General features: G+C 37.4%; 3 protein-coding genes and 1 pseudogene across 3 annotated transcripts; all 4 read left to right on the top strand.

The window, feature by feature from the left end:
* Nucleotides 1-24073, top strand: part of LOC145968331 (small ribosomal subunit protein uS5-like) — a 181772-nt pseudogene that overhangs the window by 6000 nt on the left and 151699 nt on the right.
* LOC145959449 (guanine deaminase-like) lies at nucleotides 4518-7203 on the top strand. The gene is made up of 9 exons (XM_083078300.1): nucleotides 4518-4613; nucleotides 4860-4993; nucleotides 5122-5373; nucleotides 5556-5774; nucleotides 5920-6027; nucleotides 6094-6198; nucleotides 6346-6511; nucleotides 6640-6786; nucleotides 6903-7203. The coding sequence occupies exons 2-9, from the start codon at nucleotides 4895-4897 to the stop codon at nucleotides 7100-7102; spliced, it is 1296 nt and encodes a 431-aa protein (XP_082934426.1). The 5' UTR covers nucleotides 4518-4613; nucleotides 4860-4894; the 3' UTR covers nucleotides 7103-7203.
* On the top strand, nucleotides 15377-17295 carry LOC145959451 (uncharacterized). The gene has a single exon (XM_083078302.1). It carries the CDS (start codon nucleotides 16112-16114, stop codon nucleotides 17282-17284), a length of 1173 nt encoding a protein of 390 aa, XP_082934428.1. The 5' UTR covers nucleotides 15377-16111; the 3' UTR covers nucleotides 17285-17295.
* Nucleotides 17421-19927, top strand: LOC145959445 (uncharacterized). Its single transcript, XM_083078296.1, has one exon. It carries the CDS (start codon nucleotides 17422-17424, stop codon nucleotides 19915-19917), a length of 2496 nt encoding a protein of 831 aa, XP_082934422.1. The 5' UTR covers nucleotide 17421; the 3' UTR covers nucleotides 19918-19927.

Raw genomic sequence — 24073 nt, 5'->3', positions numbered from 1 at the left:
GTGGGACTCGAGTACCAAGTCGAATTACCAACTCGGTACTCCCTACCCACTAAAAACCCCTCTCTTTTCACGAATTTCCTTTAACACACTGTCCCTCTGACTTCCCGAGATCTGTTTTCACATAACGTCAAAAAATAGTTATTATTACCTTGTTCGATGACTTTTGATGTATTGCTGTAATTGCTTGAAGGAGAAATGAATTTTCCGATAGATCGTACGTTCTCAAATTTAACGTAGATATCACGTTGCAAAAGACAAGAAATCCACACTAAATTATTAACTGAAAGTTTTTCTTCTTTCATGAACTGTATTCTTTTATAAACTTTAACGTAATCACATTTATTTACTCACTCGATGAGACGAGAAATTTACTAATGACTCTATCACTAATCACTATTAATCACTGTCGAATAATAACTGTTGGCGATTAAAAATCACTCGATGAAAGAAACACGCGCGGACACGTTACTACACGACACGACGACGCGACAATGCGACGATAATTACTCGGCGACTGCAAGCAGTTTTTTGTCATGGTAGGTTGCGGTAGGTTAAGGTACTACTGGCGCTATCGAACGCGATCATGTGTTCGATTGAAGAATGCGGTAAACATAATAAACATTTAACATATTAATATTATTATTATCATGAATGTATGTGATATCCATACATCGTATGATATCTACTTAAAAATTAATTAGATTAAATAAGTGTTTTTAAAATATTTATTACTTTTACTATTATCATATAAAATATTAATATTAATATTAAATATTTATTTAAGATAATAGTAAAAGTAATAAATATTTTAAAAACACTTATTTAATCTAATTAATTTTTAAATAGATATCATACGATGTATGGATATCACACACATTCATGATAATAATAATATTAATATGTTAAATGTTTATTATGTTTACCGCATTCTTCAATCGAACACATGATCGCGTTCGATAGCGCCAGTAGTACCTTAACCTACCGCAACCTACCATGACAAAAAACTGCTTGCAGTCGCCGAATAATTATCGTCGCATTGTCGCGTCGTCGCGTCGTGTAGTAACGTGTCCGCGCGTGTTTCTTTCATCGAGTGATTTTTAATCGCCAACAGTTATTATTCGACAGTGATTAATAGTGATCAGTGATAGAGTCATTAGTAAATTTCTCGTCTCTTCGAGTGAGTAAATAAATGTGATTACGTTAAAGTTTATAAAAGAATACAGTTCATGAAAGAAGAAAAACTTTCAGTTAATAATTTAGTGTGGATTTCTTGTCTTTTGCAACGTGATATCTACGTTAAATTTGAGAACGTACGATCTATCGGAAAATTCATTTCTCCTTCAAGCAATTACAGCAATACATCAAAAGTCATCGAACAAGGTAATAATAACTATTTTTTGACGTTATGTGAAAACAGATCTCGGGAAGTCAGAGGGACAGTGTGTCAAAGGAAATTCGTGAAAAGAGAGAGGTTTTTAGTGGGTAGGGAGTACCGAGTTGGTAATTCGACTTGGTACTCGAGTCCCACATAACTCACTGGATCGACCGGTGGGTATGCATAAAATGCATTTTCCCCTCTCTCGTAAAAAAAAAAAAAAATTTACAGGTGAGTGAGCGAATGAGAAAGAGAGAGAGAGAGAGAGAGAGAGAGAGAGAGAGGGAGAGAGAGGGAGGGAGGGGGGGAGAGAGAGCGAGCGAGAGAGAGAGAGAGAGAGAGAGAGAGAGAGAGAGAGAGAGAGAGAGAGAGAGAGAGAGAGAGAGAGAGAGAGAGAGAGAGAGAGAGAGAGAGAGAGACAGACAGACAGACAGACAGACAGACAGACAGACAGACAGACAGACAGACAGACAGACAGACAGACAGATAGAGAGAGAATGTATGTGTTCGCATGTGTGTCTGTATGTGTATAGCGATCAGCTGATCGCAGCAGGCGCCCCGCGTAAGCTCCCGCGTCTGACGGTGAATCGCGCCACCCTTGCCTGCCTCTTGTATTCGACCCGTCATACGTTAACTACTTCCTTTAATAATTCAAAAACTAAGCTTCGGACGAAATTTTGCCGAAGGAAAAATCGTCTTAGAATTGATTCAAGAATATGTCATTTCAGGGACACAGGGGTTATTTTGAATCACCCTGTATATATATATAAAATTTTTCTTTTTTTGTGTCGATGACATTCTGTCACTTTTGTATATTCACTTATGATTTTTAAAAAGAGGTTACTCAAACAAACGCGTATCGCTGTTTTAATCAATATTTTAAATCTCAAGACAAATTTCATGTGAGTAATCATTCCATTTTTAAATTGAATACAGTCTCAAGTGATCTTTAATCAAAATGTAACTATTGAACCGTTCGTATCTCAAGACACAAAACTCGAATCTGAGTATCTCACCTGATATGTTCTTGAGACGAGATTTGAGAAACGACTAAAAATATGGGCTTTAAATACATAAATGCAACGAAATTTTTTCATCCCCTTCGTCGGGATAGCTAATCCCTTCAAAAATCTTTCTCAGAATTTATTTATTTGTCATTTATTATAACAAATATCAAAATGTTCTCCATTGTTTTCTAAACAATAATATAAACGATTCTCAAATTTTTGCTTGTATTATAGTTTAGAAAACAATGGACCATTTTAAACATTTGTTGTAATAAATGACAAATAAGTTCTACTCCAAAATGTATCTTTTATGTGAAACTTTTCTGCCATCTAAAACTTCCAAGTATGATTTCTCGAAAAATATTCACTTAAATAAAAAAAAGAACGAGAGAGAATCATGTACAGAGAATCAAAAAACCTTTAAAATGATATACCATTTAACTTCTATTACCATTTAAGATTTTTTCCTCCTCGAAATTGACGTCTTTCGGCATTTTTTCCAAAAAATAATCAATCGTGAAATAAACGGATGAAAAGTTTTAAAGTGAACACTCTGTATAACATAATAATAGTGTTTACATAAATATAAAATAACACTATAATATATGAAATAATGCTATAAATAATATTATTTTTGCAGAAGCGAACTATGCAAACTGGAACAACAGCATGTTATTTTGTATTTCTATATACCGAGGTATTTACGCTTCTCGCGGAGATAGTTTCACAATGTGATCAACGGGCTTTCATCGGGAAAAAAGAACATGGACGTTCTATGGGATGATGGATATTATGGAAACATTGCAAAATCAATTGAGAGTAGCATTGACTTTATAGAAGCTGTCGAACAAATAGGAGTAAGTAAAAAATTGTCAACTTATATCTAGAACCCTGTAATAATATAATAGTTTTCTAGTTATAGAAAATTTTACATTAATATATAATCATGTAAAAAATATATGTTATATTATTCAAAACTTCTTATAGGATCCTTTTGTGATACCGATTATTACACCAAGACGTAAAAAAAATACGTCATGTTATTCAAAACATCTTGTAGGATCCTCTTGTGATATCGATTATTACACCAAGATGTGCATTGAGTTGGGACACGGAATTAATGTTAGATCTGGCAACGAAAAACTGCTAAAGAAAATGATTTACATGTACACATGTATATTACACTTATGTAATATTCATCACACATTAGTATCAGTTTAACTTGTTTTTCATTCTTTGTAGAGTCTCATCGCCGAAACTGAACACGACATAAAAGCAATGAAAGAAAAATTCAGAGAATTGACATACATACTTAGATGTTTACGAAACTGCTGGTCTTCTTACCAACAAGATAAGATTTAATTTTGCTTTGTCAACCTATGAAGTAAGTTATATATAACGGAAATAAGCTGTTGAATAAATTATAATAAAATAATGCTTCTATTTTTGTATGTTATAAACAAACTTATAAATAGTATTTTGTAATGATTAAATAACTTTGAAGATTAAAATTAAATAAATGCATTAATTCTTCGTTTTCCTCTTTATAATTTTATTAATGAGTATAATAAAATAGAAAATTAATAATCATCTTAATTAATATAAGATATTGAATATCCTTTACAAACAAAATTGCATGCTTATTATTATGTTAGCGATCGAGTTTAGCTAATTTTAAGATACATATATTCTTTTAAAAATGTTCTTGCTGTTGACAAAATAAAGAATAGATACGCGCTTTTTTTTGATATCCTCTATCGTTAAATACCGAGTTAATTACCATCTCAATTCCCACCGAACTCGCTTCTCTGTCTCTATCTTTAATCAGTGTCTACATTATTTGCGTATTTTTGTGTGGTGCGATTCCTGTCGTTCAATAATCTTGTAATTGTCACGATTATCTTTCGGAGATGTGTCGTAAAAGGTCGAAAAAAATACATAATCACAATGCATGTATATGTCAGATACTGGATATAATCAACTGCAATATGATTTTTCCAGATCAAATCAGCTGTTTTGCAACGTTATCGTTTTCCATATCGCCAATAATCTCTGCCGCAGTAATCACATGGTACGATAACGAACATATTATAAATATCTCGTTAATAAATTCGTTATTAAAAGATTAAAGGACCTTATAACTGAGTTATTTGTGAAAGAAGTCATATTGTATTTAATATTATATATATGAAGATATCGGGAATTTTTACTTGTATTTAAATTACATATATGTACGTTCTTTTATATAAAATTAAAATTATTTGTATAATTATTTTTTTTCTGTTATTTTAATAGAGTACACAATGATAAGTACATAATGATAATATAAGAATAAATGCCTTATTTATAATTTTCTTTTTGAAAAATTAATTTTACCGTAGTAGTACTAGAAAGATTATAGATACAAAGAGAAACATTTTCAGAAATTTTAAAGCTTTCGCAGATGACAATGTACATGTTTTATTGTATTGTTTCAGTGGTGATTATATATATTTAAAAAATACTGCGCACAATGGTTCGACAAGTTTTTACTGGTTCTATGGTTCATGCAGATGAAAATGGAGAAGTGATATTTAAGGAGAGTGTTACGATACTTGTCGAGGATGGCAAGGTATTTAATATATTCCATTAATTACTTTTACTATTTTTTTACTTTATTAGTAACTTATCTAATATAAATAAAATATAAAACAATGTATATAACAACATCTTTATTAACATCTGTAATACAATATCCAGATTGTTGATGTTACGGAAAATCCAGATCAACAGAAGATAGATGATTTTCACGCAGATGAAGTTAATAATTTATCACCAGGACAATTTATAATTCCTGGATTTATCGATGGCCATATACATGCGGTGCAGTTTCCGAATCTTGGATTGGGTTTAGATAAAACTCTCTTCGACTGGCTGGAAGCCTCTACTTTTCCATTGGAGAGGCAGTATACTGATCAACAATTTGCAGAAAAAGTGTTTGATATAGTTGTGGTATGTAAAACAAATCTTGAAACATAATATTATCTAAAAGGAATACTTATATAGTAATTTAAAATAATACTATAATAGAATAATGTTATAATTAATATATAAAGTATATTGCTATAAAATAATAATTCTATTTGACCTAAAAGATTCTTATCTTTTCATTATTATTTTAATTGGTATTGCAGAGACGATGTATACAAACTGGAACAACAACAGCATGTTATTTTGCAGGTTTGTATACCGACGCATCTGTGATTCTCGCAGAGAAGTGTTCACAGTTTGGTCAACGAGCTTTCGTCGGAAAAGTAAACATAAACGTTCCACGGGATGATGGATATTACGAAAGCACGGAAAAATCAATCGAGACTACTAAGGCCTTTATAAAAGCTGTCGAAGAAATAGGAGTAAATGCAAATTTATATCTTATTTTCTGCACATTATGATGAGATATTAGTTTTCTAGTTATATATACGTATAGATAAAAAATTTTACATTGAAACATAATCATGCAAACAAAAAATATGTCATATTATTCAAATCTTTTTGTAGAATCCCCTTATAAGACCAATTATCACGCCATGTCAGGCATTGAAGTGCGACATGGAATTAATGCAAGAGCTGGCAAAGATTGCTAAAGAAAAAGATTTACATATACAGGTATATTACACTTGTCTAATATTCACCACACATTAGTATCAATTCAACTTGTTTTTCATTCTGTAGAGTCACATTAATGAAACTAAAGATGAGGTAAAAAAAATAAAAGAAGTATTTGGAGGCACCACATGCACTGCAGTTTATGATTCCGCTGGTCTTCTTACCAACAAGGTAAGACTTAACTTTGTTTTGTCAATCTATTAAATCAATCTATTAAATAGGTTGTGAAAGAATCGATATTATACATATTATTCTTATACATAATAGTGTTCCAATTAAATATATGTTTATAATATACATTTAATATTTTTTTTGCAGACAATATTAGCACACGGAATCTACTTTGAGGATAGTGAACTTAACACGCTTGCGAAACGAGGAACAGCTATAATTCACTGTCCGTCTTCGAATATAAATTTGAAAAGCGGTCTTTGCGATGTGCGGAGATTAAAAGCTAATAATATCGATGTTGGCCTTGGAACAGGTACTGCAAATATTTTACCTTGCAAAAATTTCATATTAATAATGACATTTTTTTATATAAAATTCAATGTAACAACTAATCGACATAATGGTCATCATTACGTTAATAATGAATGTATCTCCTCTCAGATGTTTCTGCTGGATCAAGTTACAGCATCTTGGATGAAATGGGATCGGTTTTGCAGGTATCAAATTCTCTATCTCTAACGGGACATGATAATGTACCATTTGATTACAAAGATGCCTTCTTTATGGCAACATTAGGAGGTGCTAAAGGTAAAGTTTGAGTATTGCCATATAGAAACGATAATTATCGTGTAAAATATATCTTTTTATATAACAATATATACTATAATTTTCAATCTAACTAATTGTATATTGACTGTGTTTAGCGCTTTCGATTGAAGACAAAATTGGTAATTTCATGCCAGGCAAAGAATTTGATGCTCTTGTCATAGATTTGAATGCAGAAAACAGTTTGTTGGACAACTTCACAGATTACACGCTCGAGGAAAATCTCCAAAGATTTATATATTCGGGGAATGATCGTAATATAGTATCAGTTTATGTAAAAGGTAGAAAAGTTAAATAAAAAGATTTTATTTTGTAAGATGTTACTTTTGCACTGTTACAATTAAACATCAGTTAAGTAATATAAATAAGCTGTTGAATAAATTATAAAATGATTTTATTGTTGTATTTTATAAACAAATTTATAAATATTCTGTAACAATATTTTGAAGATTAAAATTAAATGAATGCATTCATTCTTCATTTTTCTTTTAATAATTTTATTAATAAGTATCTTAATAATCACCTTAATATATTGAATAACTTTTACGGTTGAAGTTGCATGTCCCTTATTATGTTAGCGATCGAGTACAATTATTCTTAAGATCCTTGTAATATTCTATTAAAAATATACTTACTGTTGTAGGAGATTTTGGTGTAAGGATGTAAAATGGAATAGAATACTTTTTAGAGCAAATGACTGTTATTTATTCGTTGGATTACAAGATTAATACGAACAAAGAGATACGCTCGTCTAACGTACGTCTTCGCGCTCTCGCAACGACACAGAGACTACTCGTATCGCGGACCGAAAAATGCTCGAGCGACCTATCTGTTTATACCTAACTCAAGTGCTCGGGTGGTCTATCTGTTTATTTCTAGGAAATTACTCAAGCACTTGGGCAGCCTTACGGACTCACTCTCCTTCACTCGGCCGTCCTGCTCATACATTTGTCCCGAATGTCTCCGTCATCACTGTCTTCACTTTCCGATGAATTAGTGTTGACCCATAGCTTTATATTGTCGGCCGATGTTGACGTTCGTTGGGGACCTTCTCCATCGCCGACTCTCTGTACCACAAATCGTTGATTACGCAGAACTCGAATGATCTCGTAAGGACCAAGATACTTGTGAGCGACTTTTAATCTCGGACCTTGTTGAGTGCGTTTGATGGCGACCAAATCTCCTTCACGATAACTTGAAGCCTGTCGCCTTTTCTTGTTATAAGTGTGTTTATTCTCACGCTGGATTTTTGCTATATTCTCGCTCGCTTGGGCTCGCAATTCGTCACGCTTGTCTTGGAATGACTCAACCCATTCCTTTTCGAGCCAGTCTCTGATATCTGGAAAATCTTTAAGCCGTGGACGTATTCCCAAAAGAAGTTTGAACGGCGACATGCCAATGCTTCGATGTATAGTTGCGTTTAGACATTGCTGAGCAGCATCCAAATATTTATACTACTCATCAGATTTTGGTGCAGCTAATTTTGTCAATAATGGTATGCGTCCGGTTGAGGCGCTCAACTTGTCCGTTAGCTCTGGGAACTCCCGTCGTTATTAAAGAATGCTCTATATTTTCGTCACGACAATACTCTCTAAATTTATTCGACGTGAACGCTGTACCTCTGTCGGAAATAATCCGTCGTGGATTGCAGAAAATTACAGCTTGTTTTTTAAGGCGTACAATAACTTCAGCTGTGCCTGTAGATGGTAGCATACAGCCATGTGAATTTTGAAAAAGCGTCAATCACAGCAAATATATATTGATATGACTTCTTAGTCGAGGGTAGAAGTCTTAAGTGGTCGATATGCAACGTATCTAAAGGAACAATTCCTTTCTCGATCGGATTTAATAAGCCTTCTTATTTTCCATGTTTTCTCTCCGCCAGAATATATGCAACGCAATTTCGTATAACCTTTTCAACTCGTTGTCGCAAATTCGGGATCCAGTAATCAGTGCGCACAAGGGCTTCAGTCTTTCTAGCTGAAAAATGTCCGCGCTCGTGAGCTCGTCGTATGAGCTGTGTCTGCATTCTCTTCGGTACTACAAGTTGGACATCACCGCCGGATTCTCTATAAACTAGATCACTCGTATTATGTAATCTTTCGTTTTGTTCTGCATTATTAGATCTCGGAGCTTTCTCACGCTGTCGTCCTCCTCTTGAGCCTTTCGCAAACGAGCCGTCAAACCAGCTTCCGACTCATCGATCACAAAGCAGACCGGAAGTGGATTCCGACTGAGTGCGTCGACGTGTATCATTCTTTTTCCTGGCCGATGCTCTATACGATAATTAAACTCTCCCAAAAGTAACGCCCATCGAGCGACACGCACGCAAAGATCTTTCTTATTCATAGTGAGAGCGAACGCGCGACAATCAGTAACAATCGTAAAAGCGATACCTAATAAGTAAACGCGAAATTTCTTCAACGCCTTTATTATCGCTAAGACTTCCAGTTCGTAATTATCATATTTCGACTCCGCAGGAGTAGTTTTACCGCTAGAGTAATAAACGGGATGAAAGTTTTGATCTTCGCTACTTCGTTGCAATAAAATCGCACCGTACCCTAGCGCAGAAGCATCCGTGTGCAACTCCGTCTCCGCTCCACTTCGATACAAATATAACACCGGTTTTTCACTCATTATATTTTTAAGCCGCACGAACGCATTTTTCTCAGCTTCTCCAAAATAAAATTTAGTGTTTGTTCGCAGCAGGTTCGTCAAGGGTCGCGCAATAGTAGAATACCCAGGGATAAATTTACGAAAGTACCCACTTAACCCAAGAAAACTCTGTACCTGCTTGGCATTCGTAAGATTCGGAAATCGCCGAACCGCTTCTGTTTTACGATCTGAAGGACGGACGCAACCGTTGCTAATTACGTGGCCCAAAAACTCGACTGTAGTTTGCATGAAGCAACATTTTTTCCAATTAATTATAAGACCCGCTTCTCTAGCTGTCGCTAAAACTTTTTTAAGATTCTTTATGCCGTTCTCAATGTCGTCAGACGGAACAATTAAGTCATCCGGCATGGGTGACCCTACCGGTAACTACCATCGGTATTCATGGTTTCATATTTAAGATCATAAATAAAATTTGGAAATGTTATACTACTATTTGTCAAACATAATCTTAAGACGCGATCTAAGATATTTAATATGATTAAATATAAGAATAGACACTGTATGAATACCAGCTTATGTTACCGCCGGCATAGCTCTCCGGATCATTAAAGTACTCAAACCTCCTCACCCGGCAAATGCCTTCGTTAAGGTGGAGATACATCGAGGAGGAAAAATTTTTTTTATTTTTTTATTTTATTTTTATTTTCTTTTAATACAGTTTTCAAACAGAAAATATAGTACATATATAAAATATATATTACATAATTATATATAATATATATATATATATATATTGTAATATATATATATAATATATACAACGTAAATTACAATTAATTTGCAATTGCATAAAAAACACATTACAAAATATTAAATTATTAACTAACATAAAAAATATTAACATAAACATACTAACATAAACATATTAAATTATTAATTAGCATAAAAATAATTACATTACAAATATATATATTACAAAATATATGACAAAATATAATACAAATTTAATATAAAATATAATTCGAAATTTAATACAAAATAATTTATTACATGGAATAATTTATTACACGAAAATGTCCAAAATATACGTATAATATAAACTTTACTAAAAATTTTTACATAGTCCAGACGATACTGATCAGCGAAGATTAATTACGCGACATTTATTATTAATAATAGATATGAAATAATAGAATTTAATAAGTTTTATATAACGTAAATAATCGCGATCAAAAGAGTCATTAATAAAATTATTAATCGCTTCTTCGATTGTAAAAGGAGTATTTGCATTACTGGCGCATTTTGTATAGATTATCAAAGGAAATATTCAAAATGAAAAGATAGAATAAACTTCGAAATCGATAATTAAATTACTAAATAAATCGCGATTTAAAATTTGCGAGAAAACGCGACGAATAAATAAATCGACATATTCGGAATATTCGCGCGCGCGATTGCGAGATACGCATAATTTTTATAATATTATAATCGAAACCATCAATAGACATGCGTGCGATATAATTATTATCACACAAATGATGACAGACGAAGATATTTTGGCAAACATTTGTGATCCGTATTGTTTATGAACATAAAATTCACTGTCCGATTTATTTACGATTAATACGCGACTTTATACGAATTTCACGATTGAGAATAAAATACATATCCTATTTCGCGCATAGTTAGCTGAATAAGATGAAATAAGCTCTATAAGCTTTAAAATATAATTAAAAATCGCGTTGTGATCACGTTTAATAGAAAATAACGGAACGAGTGATTTCCAAATTATGTTTAGATTGTCAAGTAAAATGGTAAAGTAACACGGATGAAATATATTTGACTTTAAGTATTAAAATAATAATTATTGCCCGTAAAGATCGCAATAATTTGGATTATGGGGGGAACACGAAATAAAACAATCGAATTATAAATGCAAATAATTAGCATAACGAAAGACTTTATGATGAATAGTTTAATAAATAATCAATTAATCTTAATCAATAAATTAAAATACTTCCATAATTTAATATTCCGCGAGCGAATATTTCATATTACAGAAAATATTTCGGCAACGAAAGAATTATCAATAACACCGTGTTCGACCTTGATAAACAGTATCGCGCTATTGTTAATATGTTACACGGCTTTATTATCATTCGCACAGTGACCTTGAGTAATGACGTGAGAGACGTTTCACATATTATCAAATTCTTTCCTTACATAGTCAACCTTGGCGATATAAACAGTACCGCGGTAATGTTTCTGACTTACGATCATTCGCTCAGTGGCTCTTGAGCAGTGAAGTAGTGATGTGAGACGTATCATATATTATCAAATTCTTTCTCTAAACACAATTACAAGTGCAACGAGGAACTTTTCGTGAATGAGTGTAAGTGCAACGAGGAATTCAAATGAGTGTAACGAGGATTGAAGTGCCACGAGGAAAAAGCGAAGAAAGCAAAAGAAAAAAGAAGATTTTGGAAGTGGATGGATCAATAAGATATGATGTAAGTCATTAATATAAATTATTTATCACATTCATTATTTATTATATTGTTGCGTCCCCGCGTCCCGTCCCGCTGAATGTATTCCTCACCCATTGAATTTTTTCGAAGAAGATCGTTTCCACGCGCGTTGTCAAGATATTGTTATAAACAACGACTGTCAGAGAGTCTGAGCCCAGCTGTCAAGCTGTGCGGACGCGCGTCTATCTGTGATCCGTTTTACGATTATTCTGAATTCTTATATGTTACTCGTGGTTTATTAAAGTTCTTATACCTTAAACCGCGTTATTATTTACTGCGCGAACGTTAGCGTGTGCCGATCGATTGTGTCGTGCGCGTTCGATATATATCGTTCCGCGAACTCAATAATATATAAATTATTTATCAATAGTATATATTGTTGTAACAACGATGGTCAGCTGAGTCGAAGAATAACTATCAAGCTATCCGGACGCGTTTTACATTACGGATCGTTATCGCGAGATTTCCACTGTTATTATTTGTTGTTTGTGTATTCTGTGTTTCTAATTAAAGTTCTTAATTTCCGTTAAGAGTGTCTTATTTTACGCGGTCCGCGAGTATCCCATTGTGTTGAACGCGCTTCGATATCTCGAAGTTGCTGCCGCGGACGTAACAATATATTCAAAATATATACATATTTCTCGTTTCGTTTTATTTCTTTGATTGTGATTCAATAGTGATTTTAAATTGTGTAACATATATAATACATATAAATACTTATAAAAAATATTCCATTTTATTTTAAAATAATTAAAACATTTATAAAATGTTTATTAATTTATATTTTCAAATACTTCTTATATTTTGCAAAATATTTCATATTAATATATTTATTTAAATACTTCATATATTAAAAAATAGAAATTTTTTATTTATCATATTTTTAAAAGTTTATATTTCAGAAATATAAATTATTTTGTAATTACGCAATTTATAACATTAAAATATATCTATTTAAAAGTAAAAATGTAAAAATTAATTGCGCGCAATAATTAGTTTTAAAATCAATTATTTTGAACATTGCTTTATATAATAGATTTTCTCTTATCTTTTATATTTTTATTTATCGTTTATATTTGCGAATTAAAATTTATATAGTATATTACAAAATAAATTATATATTGCCGCACGGTGACGGCATCGACGACGCGAAAGGGTACTTAGCTTCCCAATCAGGCACCTTAAGATTTATCATAAATAGAAAAATTTAAGATAAACCTCAAGGCACCATTCAAGTACTAAGCCCTCCCACCGCGACAAGGTGTACCCCATGGGAGGGTTATATTATATATATTATATTATATAAAATTATATATAATATAACCCTCCCATGGGGTACACCTTGTCGCGATGGGAGGGCTTAGTACTTGGATGGTGCCTTGAGGTTTATCTTAAATTTTTCTATTTATGATAAGGTGCCTGAATGGGAAGTTAAGTACCCTTTCGCGTCGTCGATGCCGTCACCGTGCCGCGGACGACAAGCGCTTCGTTATCGCGTTTTCGCGTTGTAGTATTCTCGCGTCGTAGCGTTTTCGCAGAACTTTTGGACTTTTTCATATAAAATCCCAATTTCGTTTATTGTCACGAGTCTCTACTTCCGATGCCAATTAACTGGGATGTTCGAGTTTGCACACGTTGCTCTGCAACGTACACTCGCGCTTCGTGCTTCGTCAAGTGATTCGGCCCGAATTAGTTAGAACTCGATCGATTGCTCGGAATGGTCGTCAATGGGTCCCTTCTCTTTGTTCGTCTACAGCCACACGCACTTCGTGTGTTAACCCTGTCGAGGAGTCGAGTGGATTCCCCTAGGCACGATTTTCGCTCGGTAAAAGGGTTGCCTCCCCATTTTCTAAATTGCTGAATGTTAGCATTTAAAAAATGTGGGTATCCTCTTCTTTTGCCGTCTACTAGCCTGGTGTAGCATATAGCAACCGCGAGAGGCATAATATGTCCGGGCGGAGCACCTGAAATCGTGCTTAGCGGGTCCAGGTTCGATACGAGATAGGATAATTATGCGCGAAAAAGAGCTGGTGAACTTCATTTTCCTCTATTTCCGTCAATCGTTTCGTCTTCTTTCCGGTTTGGACTTAATCAGTAGGTATACAAGGCGGGTTCTAACTCAGGTCCTCTCAGGGGGGGTGAGGCGCGAGGGGATCTCAGCGGCGCGGGGGAATGACGTCACGCGGGACGGAGGGGATTTCGTAGCCGCGGGGGCTGCGGGGCAGGGCGGGGGACGCTTGTGTTGGATGTTTTATGACAAGTATAAACAATCATAAACCGATGTTTGACTGCTTTGTACCCTTGCCGCGCGTGTGAGAGAGAACGATAATATCGCGTACGAGAGAGAACGATAGCGAGACTTCTAATTAATGCGAGAGCACGCAAAGGATTGGAGCGCAAGGAAAAGGCGTGTAAATAATTGCAATTTTTTTGAAATATAAATTTATTTAAAAATGTGTATGAGTATTACAAATTGTGTGTGTGTGTGTGTGTGTGTGTGTGTGTGTGTACTTAATAGTAAAATTATGTAAAATTTAAGAAATTAATAAAATATAGAAATAAAAAAAAGAAAAAAAAATGAATATAAAATAATGCGGACGGTGCGCCGGGCTGTAAGGGGGAGGCAGCTCCTGAAACAGGAAAAACGCTACATTAATTTTATCTTAATTAAAATAAAAAAAATAATAATTTATTTTAAGATACTTTTGATATATAATAAATTGTAAGTTACTTACAATGTTATCCATGATCCATTTATTTAATTTGTGCAAATAGGGCACATGTTGCAGGCCAATATTTGATTCAAACATTTTCTGCACCCTGTGCATGACATACTCGAATTTTCCAAATGAACATAAGCTATGGTTCTATGTTCTCGAACAGCACTAGTTTCTTCAAACTGATACGGTACACTTAGAAAGCATTCGATACAATATTTCGATCCATTTTCCATGTAGTAATAGGAAATGCAACATATCTTTGTTGCTTCGTTGTATGTCATTATTTCAGGTATGCTTAAATCTCGCTGTTTCTTTTGTAACCGTTCATCAAGAATATCGACACTATTGTCACTATCATAATCACTGTCCTTCGCCAAGGGTTCTATATCAGATTCATCATCTTCCATCTCTCTCCTCTCTCTCTCCTCTCTCTCTATCTCCATCCTCTCCGCCACAGCTGGATCCATCCAATCATCGTAATCATCATCCGTATCGTCGTCGATGATAATTACGTTTTCTTCAGCCATTGCACAAGACCACCGAAACACAGAAGAGCAACGAAAGAAATGACACTCTAGTGCAGCAGACTCCTCTTCATTATATATATTTTTTAACATAAACAATATAAACGCGGGGGAATGACGTCACGCGGGACGGAGGGGATTTCGTAGGCGCGGGGGCTGCGGGGCGGGGCGGGGGACGCTTGGGGATGTGTTGGATGTTTTATGACGAGTATAAACAATCATAAACCGATGTCCAGATGGTAAACAGCGGTATTTGAAGAGGATTGAATATTAGGGCCAGAATTATTTTCCATATTTTTTCTAGGAAGAATTGCAACGTATCAGCGCCGATATTCGGCTGCTTTGTGCCCTTGCCGCGCGTGTGAGAGAGAACGAATTCTTTCTGAGACGTAAATAAATGATTATTATGATACACCACTTATTTATTTTACACAAAGATGAAAAGGTTTAGACGAAATACAGGGAGGATTGAAGCGCATCAAGTCACAGTACATGATTTGAACGCGCATCGACACGTCGCGTCGGTATAGTAAAAGTATAGTCAAAAAGTATAGTGTTCTGTCAGTGTTGTGTGATAATATATATATATATATATAAAAATGGAAGACGAAGATCACGCGTTGTCATCTGACAGTGACTGCATTAGTGACTGCAGTGAGAACTCCACGGAATTCAGAGAGAAAATAGTGTCTGTTGCGGAAATTAATGCTTTAAACGCACGTAGTACAAAATTTTGTATCATATACAGTTATTATTCCACGGGTGGTGCTCTAGCTGTATGTCCTTCGTGTATGATTGCATTGCAAGGCGTGGATAGCCAAATGATGTATGCTATTAGAAAACATAAAATTGAGACACTTAATGCGATGGATGGCCGATTTTGTTCAAGGTGTAGCGAGCCGTTGTATATAAGATTTCCATGCAATATGTGCCCAATTTGCACTCAGTGAAAAAAAAAATGGAAAATATCGAACAGACTGAACGCGACCTGGTGGAGCGATCCAACCAAATTGCCACCTTGGGCGAATATTTTGCATGGCTACAACGATGCAACGAGTACATCGAGTCGCTGGAAGAGCTAAGTCGGATCAAACGACTACGATTATCGATCGGGAATCGACAATCATTGATTGCTCGGATCGCGCGACTCGAAGGTGCAAAGACTCGATTGCAGAGACAGTTTATGCCCAGTGGTGGTAATTACAGTGGCGACAATAACGCGGGTGCCGGATGTAGCGCGCATCAAAATGAACTTGTGTGGCGCGAGATTGATACCGCGTTCGATAACCGTATTCTGACCGGTGCTGTGATTAACGCAAACCATATCGAACCTCGTCAATTTCTCGATGACGCCAAAGACATTGTGATAGAACATGTGCAGGACGTTATAAGAAGACACTACAGTGTAAAAGTGAACACTATATTCAATGGTGAATTTGTGTCGGGTGATAAGCGCGCAAATAAAAGTACCAATACGAGAAACTGTGAACTCTTTCACACATCCGATTTACACGAGTGGTACGAGCGTCGCGTTATCGAACCCACTCTAGCATCGCTGGAAGAATTTCAGGAACGCGATAGCGGGTGGGCATTGTCGCGAATATTGAATTTGACTGTAAATATAAATAAGTATAATCCTATGCGCGCGGGATGTCATATAAAATTGCCGCGGGAGATTGTGATGAAGAGAGCGGTGATTAACGTACAATCAAAAGACAATGCGTGTTTCGCGTGGGCAGTGGTCGCCGCTCTATATCCCGCCGAAAGGAATGCGGAACGGGAATCATCGTACCCGCATTACGCGACAGTGCTGAATCTCCGGGACATTGAGTTTCCAGTGACTGTCAATCAGATTAAAAAATTTGAACTTGTCAACGATATTTCGATCAACGTGTACAGCATCGAAGAGAAGAACGGCATTGTTCCGATACGTCTTTCGCAGCAGAAGCGGGACAAGCATGTGAATCTGCTATACGTGGAAGACGGCAACAATGTCGGACATTTCGCATGGATCAAAAATTTATCCCGGCTCGTGAGCTCGCAACTGAGCAAACACAAGAATCAAAAATATATCTGCGATCGGTGTGTATAATTTAAATAATTATAAGTTATGTAGCAAATTGTATATAAATCTTTAATTTTTAAAAAATTTTTATTTTCTTTTATAGATGCTTGCATTACTTTGGTTCGGACGACAAGTTGCAGTTACATACGGTAGACTGCGGAAAGATGAACGACTGCGCTATCCGGTTACCGAGCGATAAGGACAAGTGGTTATCGTTCAACAATTACAACAGGAAAGAGCAGCTTCCATTCATCGTGTACGCCGACTTGGAATGCGTTCTGGCCAAGATGGAGGAAGAGAAGAATATGTGCCAGCACCATCAAGTATTTAGCATAGCATATTATATACATTGCTCGTACGACGACTCATTATCAGCATATCATTCGCGTCGCAGTACCGATTGTATAGCATGGTTCGTCGAGCAACTTAAAATGTTAGCATTTCGTGTAAAAAATATTTTAACTACTAATGTCCCTATGGTAGATTTAACATTCGAAGAGTGTGAAAAATTTAATAGCGCTACTCAATGTCATATATGCGAAAAACCGTTCGCGCAAGACGATACACGCGTACGCGATCATTGCCATTTGACTGGACGGTACAGAGGTCCCGCGCATTCAAATTGTAATTTAAATTATAAAGAGTCTTTCTGTATTCCGATAGTGTTTCATAATTTATCCGGTTATGATTCGCATTTCATTATCGAGGAAATAGCCACAGCGTTCGAAGGGAGAGTCGAGTTACTTCCAATAACGAAAGAGAAATATATATCGTTTACCAAAAATGTCGATCTTAAGGAAGAAAAACCAAAAAATCAAGTAAAATTACGCTTCATCGATTCATTCAAATTTCTTACGGCAAGTCTCGACAAATTAGCATCTTATCTAGATAAAGATAAACTAGATATTTTAAAATCAGAATTTCAAAACTTATCGAGTGAAAACTTCAAATTATTAACACGAAAAGGTGTGTTTCCATACGAATACATCGATTCCGTTGACAAGTTGCAAGATACATGTTTACCACCGCGCGAATCATTTTACAGTTCCTTAACCGGTGAAACTATATCCGAGAGCGATTATGCGCACGCCGAGACCATCTGGACGCGATTCTCCATTCGAACGCTAGGCGAATATAGCGATTTATATCTTAAAATCGATGTCTTGTTATTAGCCGATATTTTTGAAAACTTTCGCAACAAATGTATCGAAAGTTACGGACTCGACCCTGCGTATTACTATACTCTCCCCGGATACACGTGGGACGCCATGTTGAAGCATACCAAGATTACGTTTGAATTGCTTACCGACATCGACATGGTTATGTTTATCGAACGCGGTATACGTGGTGGTCTGAGTCAGTGTTCCAACAGATACGCGCGTGCTAATAACAAGTACATGGAGTCATACGATCCATCGAAACCATCATCATACTTGATGTACTTTGATGTAAATAATTTGTACGGATGGGCAATGTGTCAACCGTTGCCTTACGCCGATTTTCGATGGGTCGACGACGTGTCGAATTTTGACGTAGCATCGATCGCGCTAGATTCGCCTACAGGCTATATCCTCGAAGTCGATCTCGAGTATCCGCAACATCTTCACGATGCGCACACTGACCTACCGTTTTGCCCGACACGCGACAAACCACCTGGCAAGCGGGAATTCAAACTGCTTGCAACGCTATACGATAAAAAGCGTTACGTGATACACTACCGCAACCTGCAGCAGTGTACGTGTCACGGTCTTCGCGTTACAAAAATACATAGAATTTTACAGTTTTCTCAATCTCCCTGGCTTCGAAATTACATAGAACTCAATACACATTTTAGAACATTGGCTAAAAACGATTTTGAAAAAAATTTATACAAATTAATGAACAATGCGGTGTTTGGCAAAACGATGGAAAATGTGCGCAATCGCGTTGATGTAAAATTACTAACTCACTGGGACGGGCGGTACGGTGCAGAGGCAATGATCGCTAAACCAAATTTCCACAGCAGAAGCGTCTTTTCGGAAAATTTAATAGCTGTGGAATTGCGCAAACTCGAGGTGAAATTCTACAAACCAATCTACGTGGGTATGTGTATACTCGACATATCCAAGACATGTTTGTACGAGTTTCATCATGAGTATATGTCTCCCCTGTATCGCGACAAATGTAAGGTCATGTACACCGATACCGATAGTCTCATATATCACATTGAGTGCGAAGACATGTACAAAAATATGAAGCGCGACGTCAGCAGATTCGACACTAGCGATTATGCTGCAAACAATGCGTACGGTATGCCGCTCGTAAATAAAAAGGTACCGGGTCTAATGAAGGATGAAAATAACGGTGCCATAATGACCGAATTTGCCGGGCTCAGAGCAAAAATGTACGCATTACGAGTCGATGGGAAAAAGGATACGAAGAAAGTTAAAGGCGTCAAGAGCAACGTTGTCGCGAGAACGATAACGTTTGACGATTACACACGGTGTTTGAAAGAAGAAATTAAAATGACGCGCCAGCAGTCGTGTATACGATCGAAATTGCACCAAGTATACACAATCCGCGAGACAAAAATTGCTCTGAGTCCGTACGACGACAAGCGGTATATCGTACCCGAAACCACCGATACGCTACCGTGGGGGCATTATAAGATACCATTGTAAAATGTGTGTGTGTGTGAAAGATATATTAATAAAGATTTTTGTATTTTTATATTTCATATATTTTTGTAATGCATATCTCATACATCTTATATTAAAAAATACATGTACTATCGCAAGGAATATTGATAAGGATTTTTATGTATATTTTCATTTTTCAAATATTATATATGTTATACATATATATTTTTTCCAGAAAATTAAAAATAAACACTGTATGAATTAAATCACATTGTCTTTATGTATCCAAGAATTGTGCGAATTGTCAAATCCCAACCATTTCACGTAAACCTCGTCACCCCTCCTACGCAGTACTTTCTCCACGAGATACACGTCCGGATAATTCGCGCGATGCAACTCGTGCTCGTAGAACGCTCCAGCGATAGGTTTTTTACGATAATCCTCAAGTAGATAGCTTACGGGATTAGTATGCTGCACTTTTACAATTTTAAACACTTCGGTTGTCCAATTTGGCGTGTAACCTTTCTCAAAAATTGTCTTGTACTTGCTAACGCGTACCGAGTCACCTACTTTGAATTTTGCCGGACCCGCGATATTTACACGGTTATACACAGTAGCCAAGAGTCTTTCAGCGACCGCGGGGGTAACGTCGACGGGTCGCATACCGATCGTTCGATGCTTGCGCGCGTTGTAATCCGATACGAGTCGCGGCAACGCGCTGATCCACTTGTAAGATCCGTTCAGCGTAAACATCTTCCACATGTCGTTTTTCAGCGTGCAATTGAATCGCTCAACGATCGATGCCTTCAATACTGAATATGTAGAATAATGATTGATGTCATGTTTCCGCATGAGCCGTTGCACGTCAGCGTTATAAAATTCCTTCCCCATATCAGTCTGTAAGTTTTTCGGACATCTTTTGCTATTTCGAATTATCTCAGCGATAGCGTCAGCTGTCTCGCTTCCGCCTTTACTCTTGAGTGGTGCGGCCCACGCGTGCTTGCTCAACGCATCGATGACTGTGAGTATGTAGTGGTAACCTCTGTTGAAACGAGAGTACGGACGCATCTCGACAATGTCAGCTTGCCACAAGTCATCGTATCCCCGCACTATGACATGTCTTCGGGGAAAATTTTTTCTCGCCGGCGCGTGCAATTCGTTCACCAACTGTTGTTTCTCTAAACTATGTTGTTTCTTCGCTTCCTCGGTTATTCCCGATCGCCGATCCATCGTTGTTTCGATTCGTCGATCAAACGATGTGTGCCCCGAGTATCACCGTGCGTTTTATCATTCGTTACTGTTCGATAACCGTTCCTGCCCCGTTCGATAGCCGTTTCTGACCCGTTCAATAGCCGTTCGTTACCGTTCCTACCCCGTTAGTTGTCGTTCCTGCCCCGTTCGATAGCCGTTTCTGACCCGTTCGATAGCCGTTCGTTAGCCGTTTCTGACCCGTTCGATAGCCGTTTCTGACCCGTTCAATAGCCGTTCGTTACCGTTCCTACCCCGTTAGTTGTCGTTCCTGCCCCGTTCGATAGCCGTTTCTGACCCGTTCGATAGTCGTTCCTTACACGTTTGATAGTCGTTTCTGAGCCGTTCACTGCCGTTCTTGACCCGTTTGTTGCCGTGATTGATCCTGTTGGTAGTCGCTTCTAAGTAGTCCGTAGCCTCGTTCACAGTCGTTTCTGACCCGTTCGCAGCCTCGTTGGCAATCGTTTCTGACTCGTTCGTAGCCGTTCCAGAGTTGTATGCCGCCTCGTATGTAGCCGTTCCTGACGTGTTCATAGCCTTGTTCGCAGCCGTTCCTGAGGTGTTCATAACCTCGTTCGCAACTGTTCTTGAATTGTTCGTAGCCTCGTTCACAGCCGTTTCCTCTTCGATCACTGCCACTCATTGTAGTTCGATAAGCCTTTGTAGATGTTCAATAATTGTACAATAGCCGCTGTTTAGCCGCTCGTAGCTGTTTCTGAATTAGTGTTAATCGCACGCTGAAGCTCATTTATCGCAGTCTGCAAAGCTCGCACGTCCTTCTCGAACGCAGTCAACTTCTCGTCTGATTCTTTCTGCTGATTCTTCAACGTTTTAACGCATTGTTCCACCTACAGTTTGTTGACTGCATCGGTATCAGCCTCAGGTTGCGCTACACGGCGAATCTTGCGCGACCTCGCGTCATAGTACGTAGCGACGCGACACAGAGCGTTTTGACGCAAGTAACTTGTCACCGATTTATCCCAATGATCGCTTGTTCTAATTGCTTCATTTCTCTGTTCGAATAATCCAAATTTGTTGATGGGCATTTTTTTTTCTCGATGCGAGTGACGTCGATCGACTGATCAGTTTCGTTGAGACACCGTTTAATTTATAATAAGGCCGACTTCGCGAAGTTCCTCTATAATCGACAGGATCTCGTTGTCGTGAGCGTTGTGGCCAGCTCGGCGCGAAGCATCGAGCAATCGTAGACGATCCACTAGCTCGTTGGGATCGTCCCAGTGCACGTAATCGATCTTATTGTCGGTTAGCGTCATCGCGCGAGGCATGGATACTCCCGTACCGCATTTTTTCTTTTTCGATTCGATCGACATCAACGGTGCAATTATGTGTTTATACTTGTATCCCCTGTTGCTCTTTAATTGACCTTGCGCATCATATTGGCGTTTATGCGCACTCGTCGCCATTAATATGCTCTTATATTTTTGCATATCCTCCTCAGTGTATATGTCATCATCGGGAATTCTCTTGAAGATCAACTCGTATAATCCAGGTGTACCAATGAATCTCACTTTGTCTATGATTATAGAGTCATCTGCGTCGATGTCGAATCGTTTGTTACCGAGCCACATTTCATTCTCGTTGAAATAGACACCGTACACGTGATCGATCTGATTTTTTTCGTCGCCACTAAGGAAAGCGCTCATGTACTTTTGTGGCAGTGGCCCGAAGTACTCTCGTAACATTTTTTGACCTTCCAACGTTTGTAACATGTTTCGAACAGATGGTGATTCGAGCGGGTTGCCCGTGGTTTCGAAAACATTTTCGATTGCGAGTGATTCGGGTATCGTGGGTTGTACGATTCTCGTTGTCGCGGACGGTGTGAAGGTTATCAGCGGTTCATCCGATTTATGCGATGTCGATAAACGATTCGCCTTCAATCGTTGTCTTTTTTTCGGTGTCGTATGCTCATCCTCCTCCTCCTTCTCCTCTTCTTCCTTGTACCGCTTGATGGGTAACGTTTTAATTATAGCGTTACTCTCCGGCTCGTTTTTCACCGCTATTAAGCTAGAGTTGTCGACGATTTTTTGTAGTGGCTCGATAATAGGTCTAAAATGGGTCTTGACCGCGATATCGTCGTCGATCTTACCGGTCTTCAAAGCGCGATGTTTCTTGCGGATCGATTCGCTCGTTTTCTCAATCTCCCTCGCAATCTTTTCACGCTCGCGAATATTATCGCTTTCAGCCATGTCGACAGAGTGTCGGCAGCGACTAATCGTTTTGCGGTATCGCGAACACGTTAAATCCTTTTCTGTATCGCCCGTTCGTAAATGAGCTGTCCTTATCTATCACTAGAAATCCATACTTTTGTTGCCAACAAGTACGACATAATTCACTGAAATCCCCGTACGACATGTCGGTATTCACGTGATCGTTGTACACGTGTTTCAAGTTGGTACCGTCCTGTTTAAACAAGATCAGCAGGTTCGCGTTGTCGCGTATAAGATGTTTTGGTATTCTCGCGTACGTCTGACAGAGATAGAAGCAGTCGACGTTCGAGTGACGACCCATTGAGAAGTACTCTCTTATCGTATTTTGCTTGTCGCACGCCACGTCATCGAAGACGAAAATCGAGTTTGGACGTGCCTCGCTCGGTGGAATGACGTCACTGTTATTGGAGAACGTAAAATAGCCGATTTCGTCAATCGGCGTCAACAAATTCTCCAGATATCGATATTTCGGCTGTTGCAGCGACTTCGAGTACACGTACACGTTCTCGAAACGTACACCGTGCGGGCTTTCCAGTAGACTTATCAGAACGTTGGTTTTACCACAATTCGAGGGGCCGCAAACGATCGCGCGTATAGTAGTCGGTAGCATCGTACCGTGCCTGCGCATCTCTGCGTTGTCCTCCATTGATCGTAATCTGTCGTCGCAATTCGTCACGCGTATCGTCAAAGGTTGTCGCACGAATCTCATTTTTTCAACACTA

The sequence above is a fragment of the Camponotus vicinus genome, unplaced genomic scaffold, assembly GCF_025532165.1.
Source record: "Camponotus vicinus isolate PSW18456_S1 unplaced genomic scaffold, iyCamVici1.0 SCAF_1, whole genome shotgun sequence".
Taxonomy (NCBI): Eukaryota; Metazoa; Arthropoda; class Insecta; order Hymenoptera; family Formicidae; genus Camponotus; species Camponotus vicinus.
The sequence above is the reverse complement of the archived record's forward strand: the minus strand, read 5'-3'. Positions and strand labels throughout refer to the sequence as shown.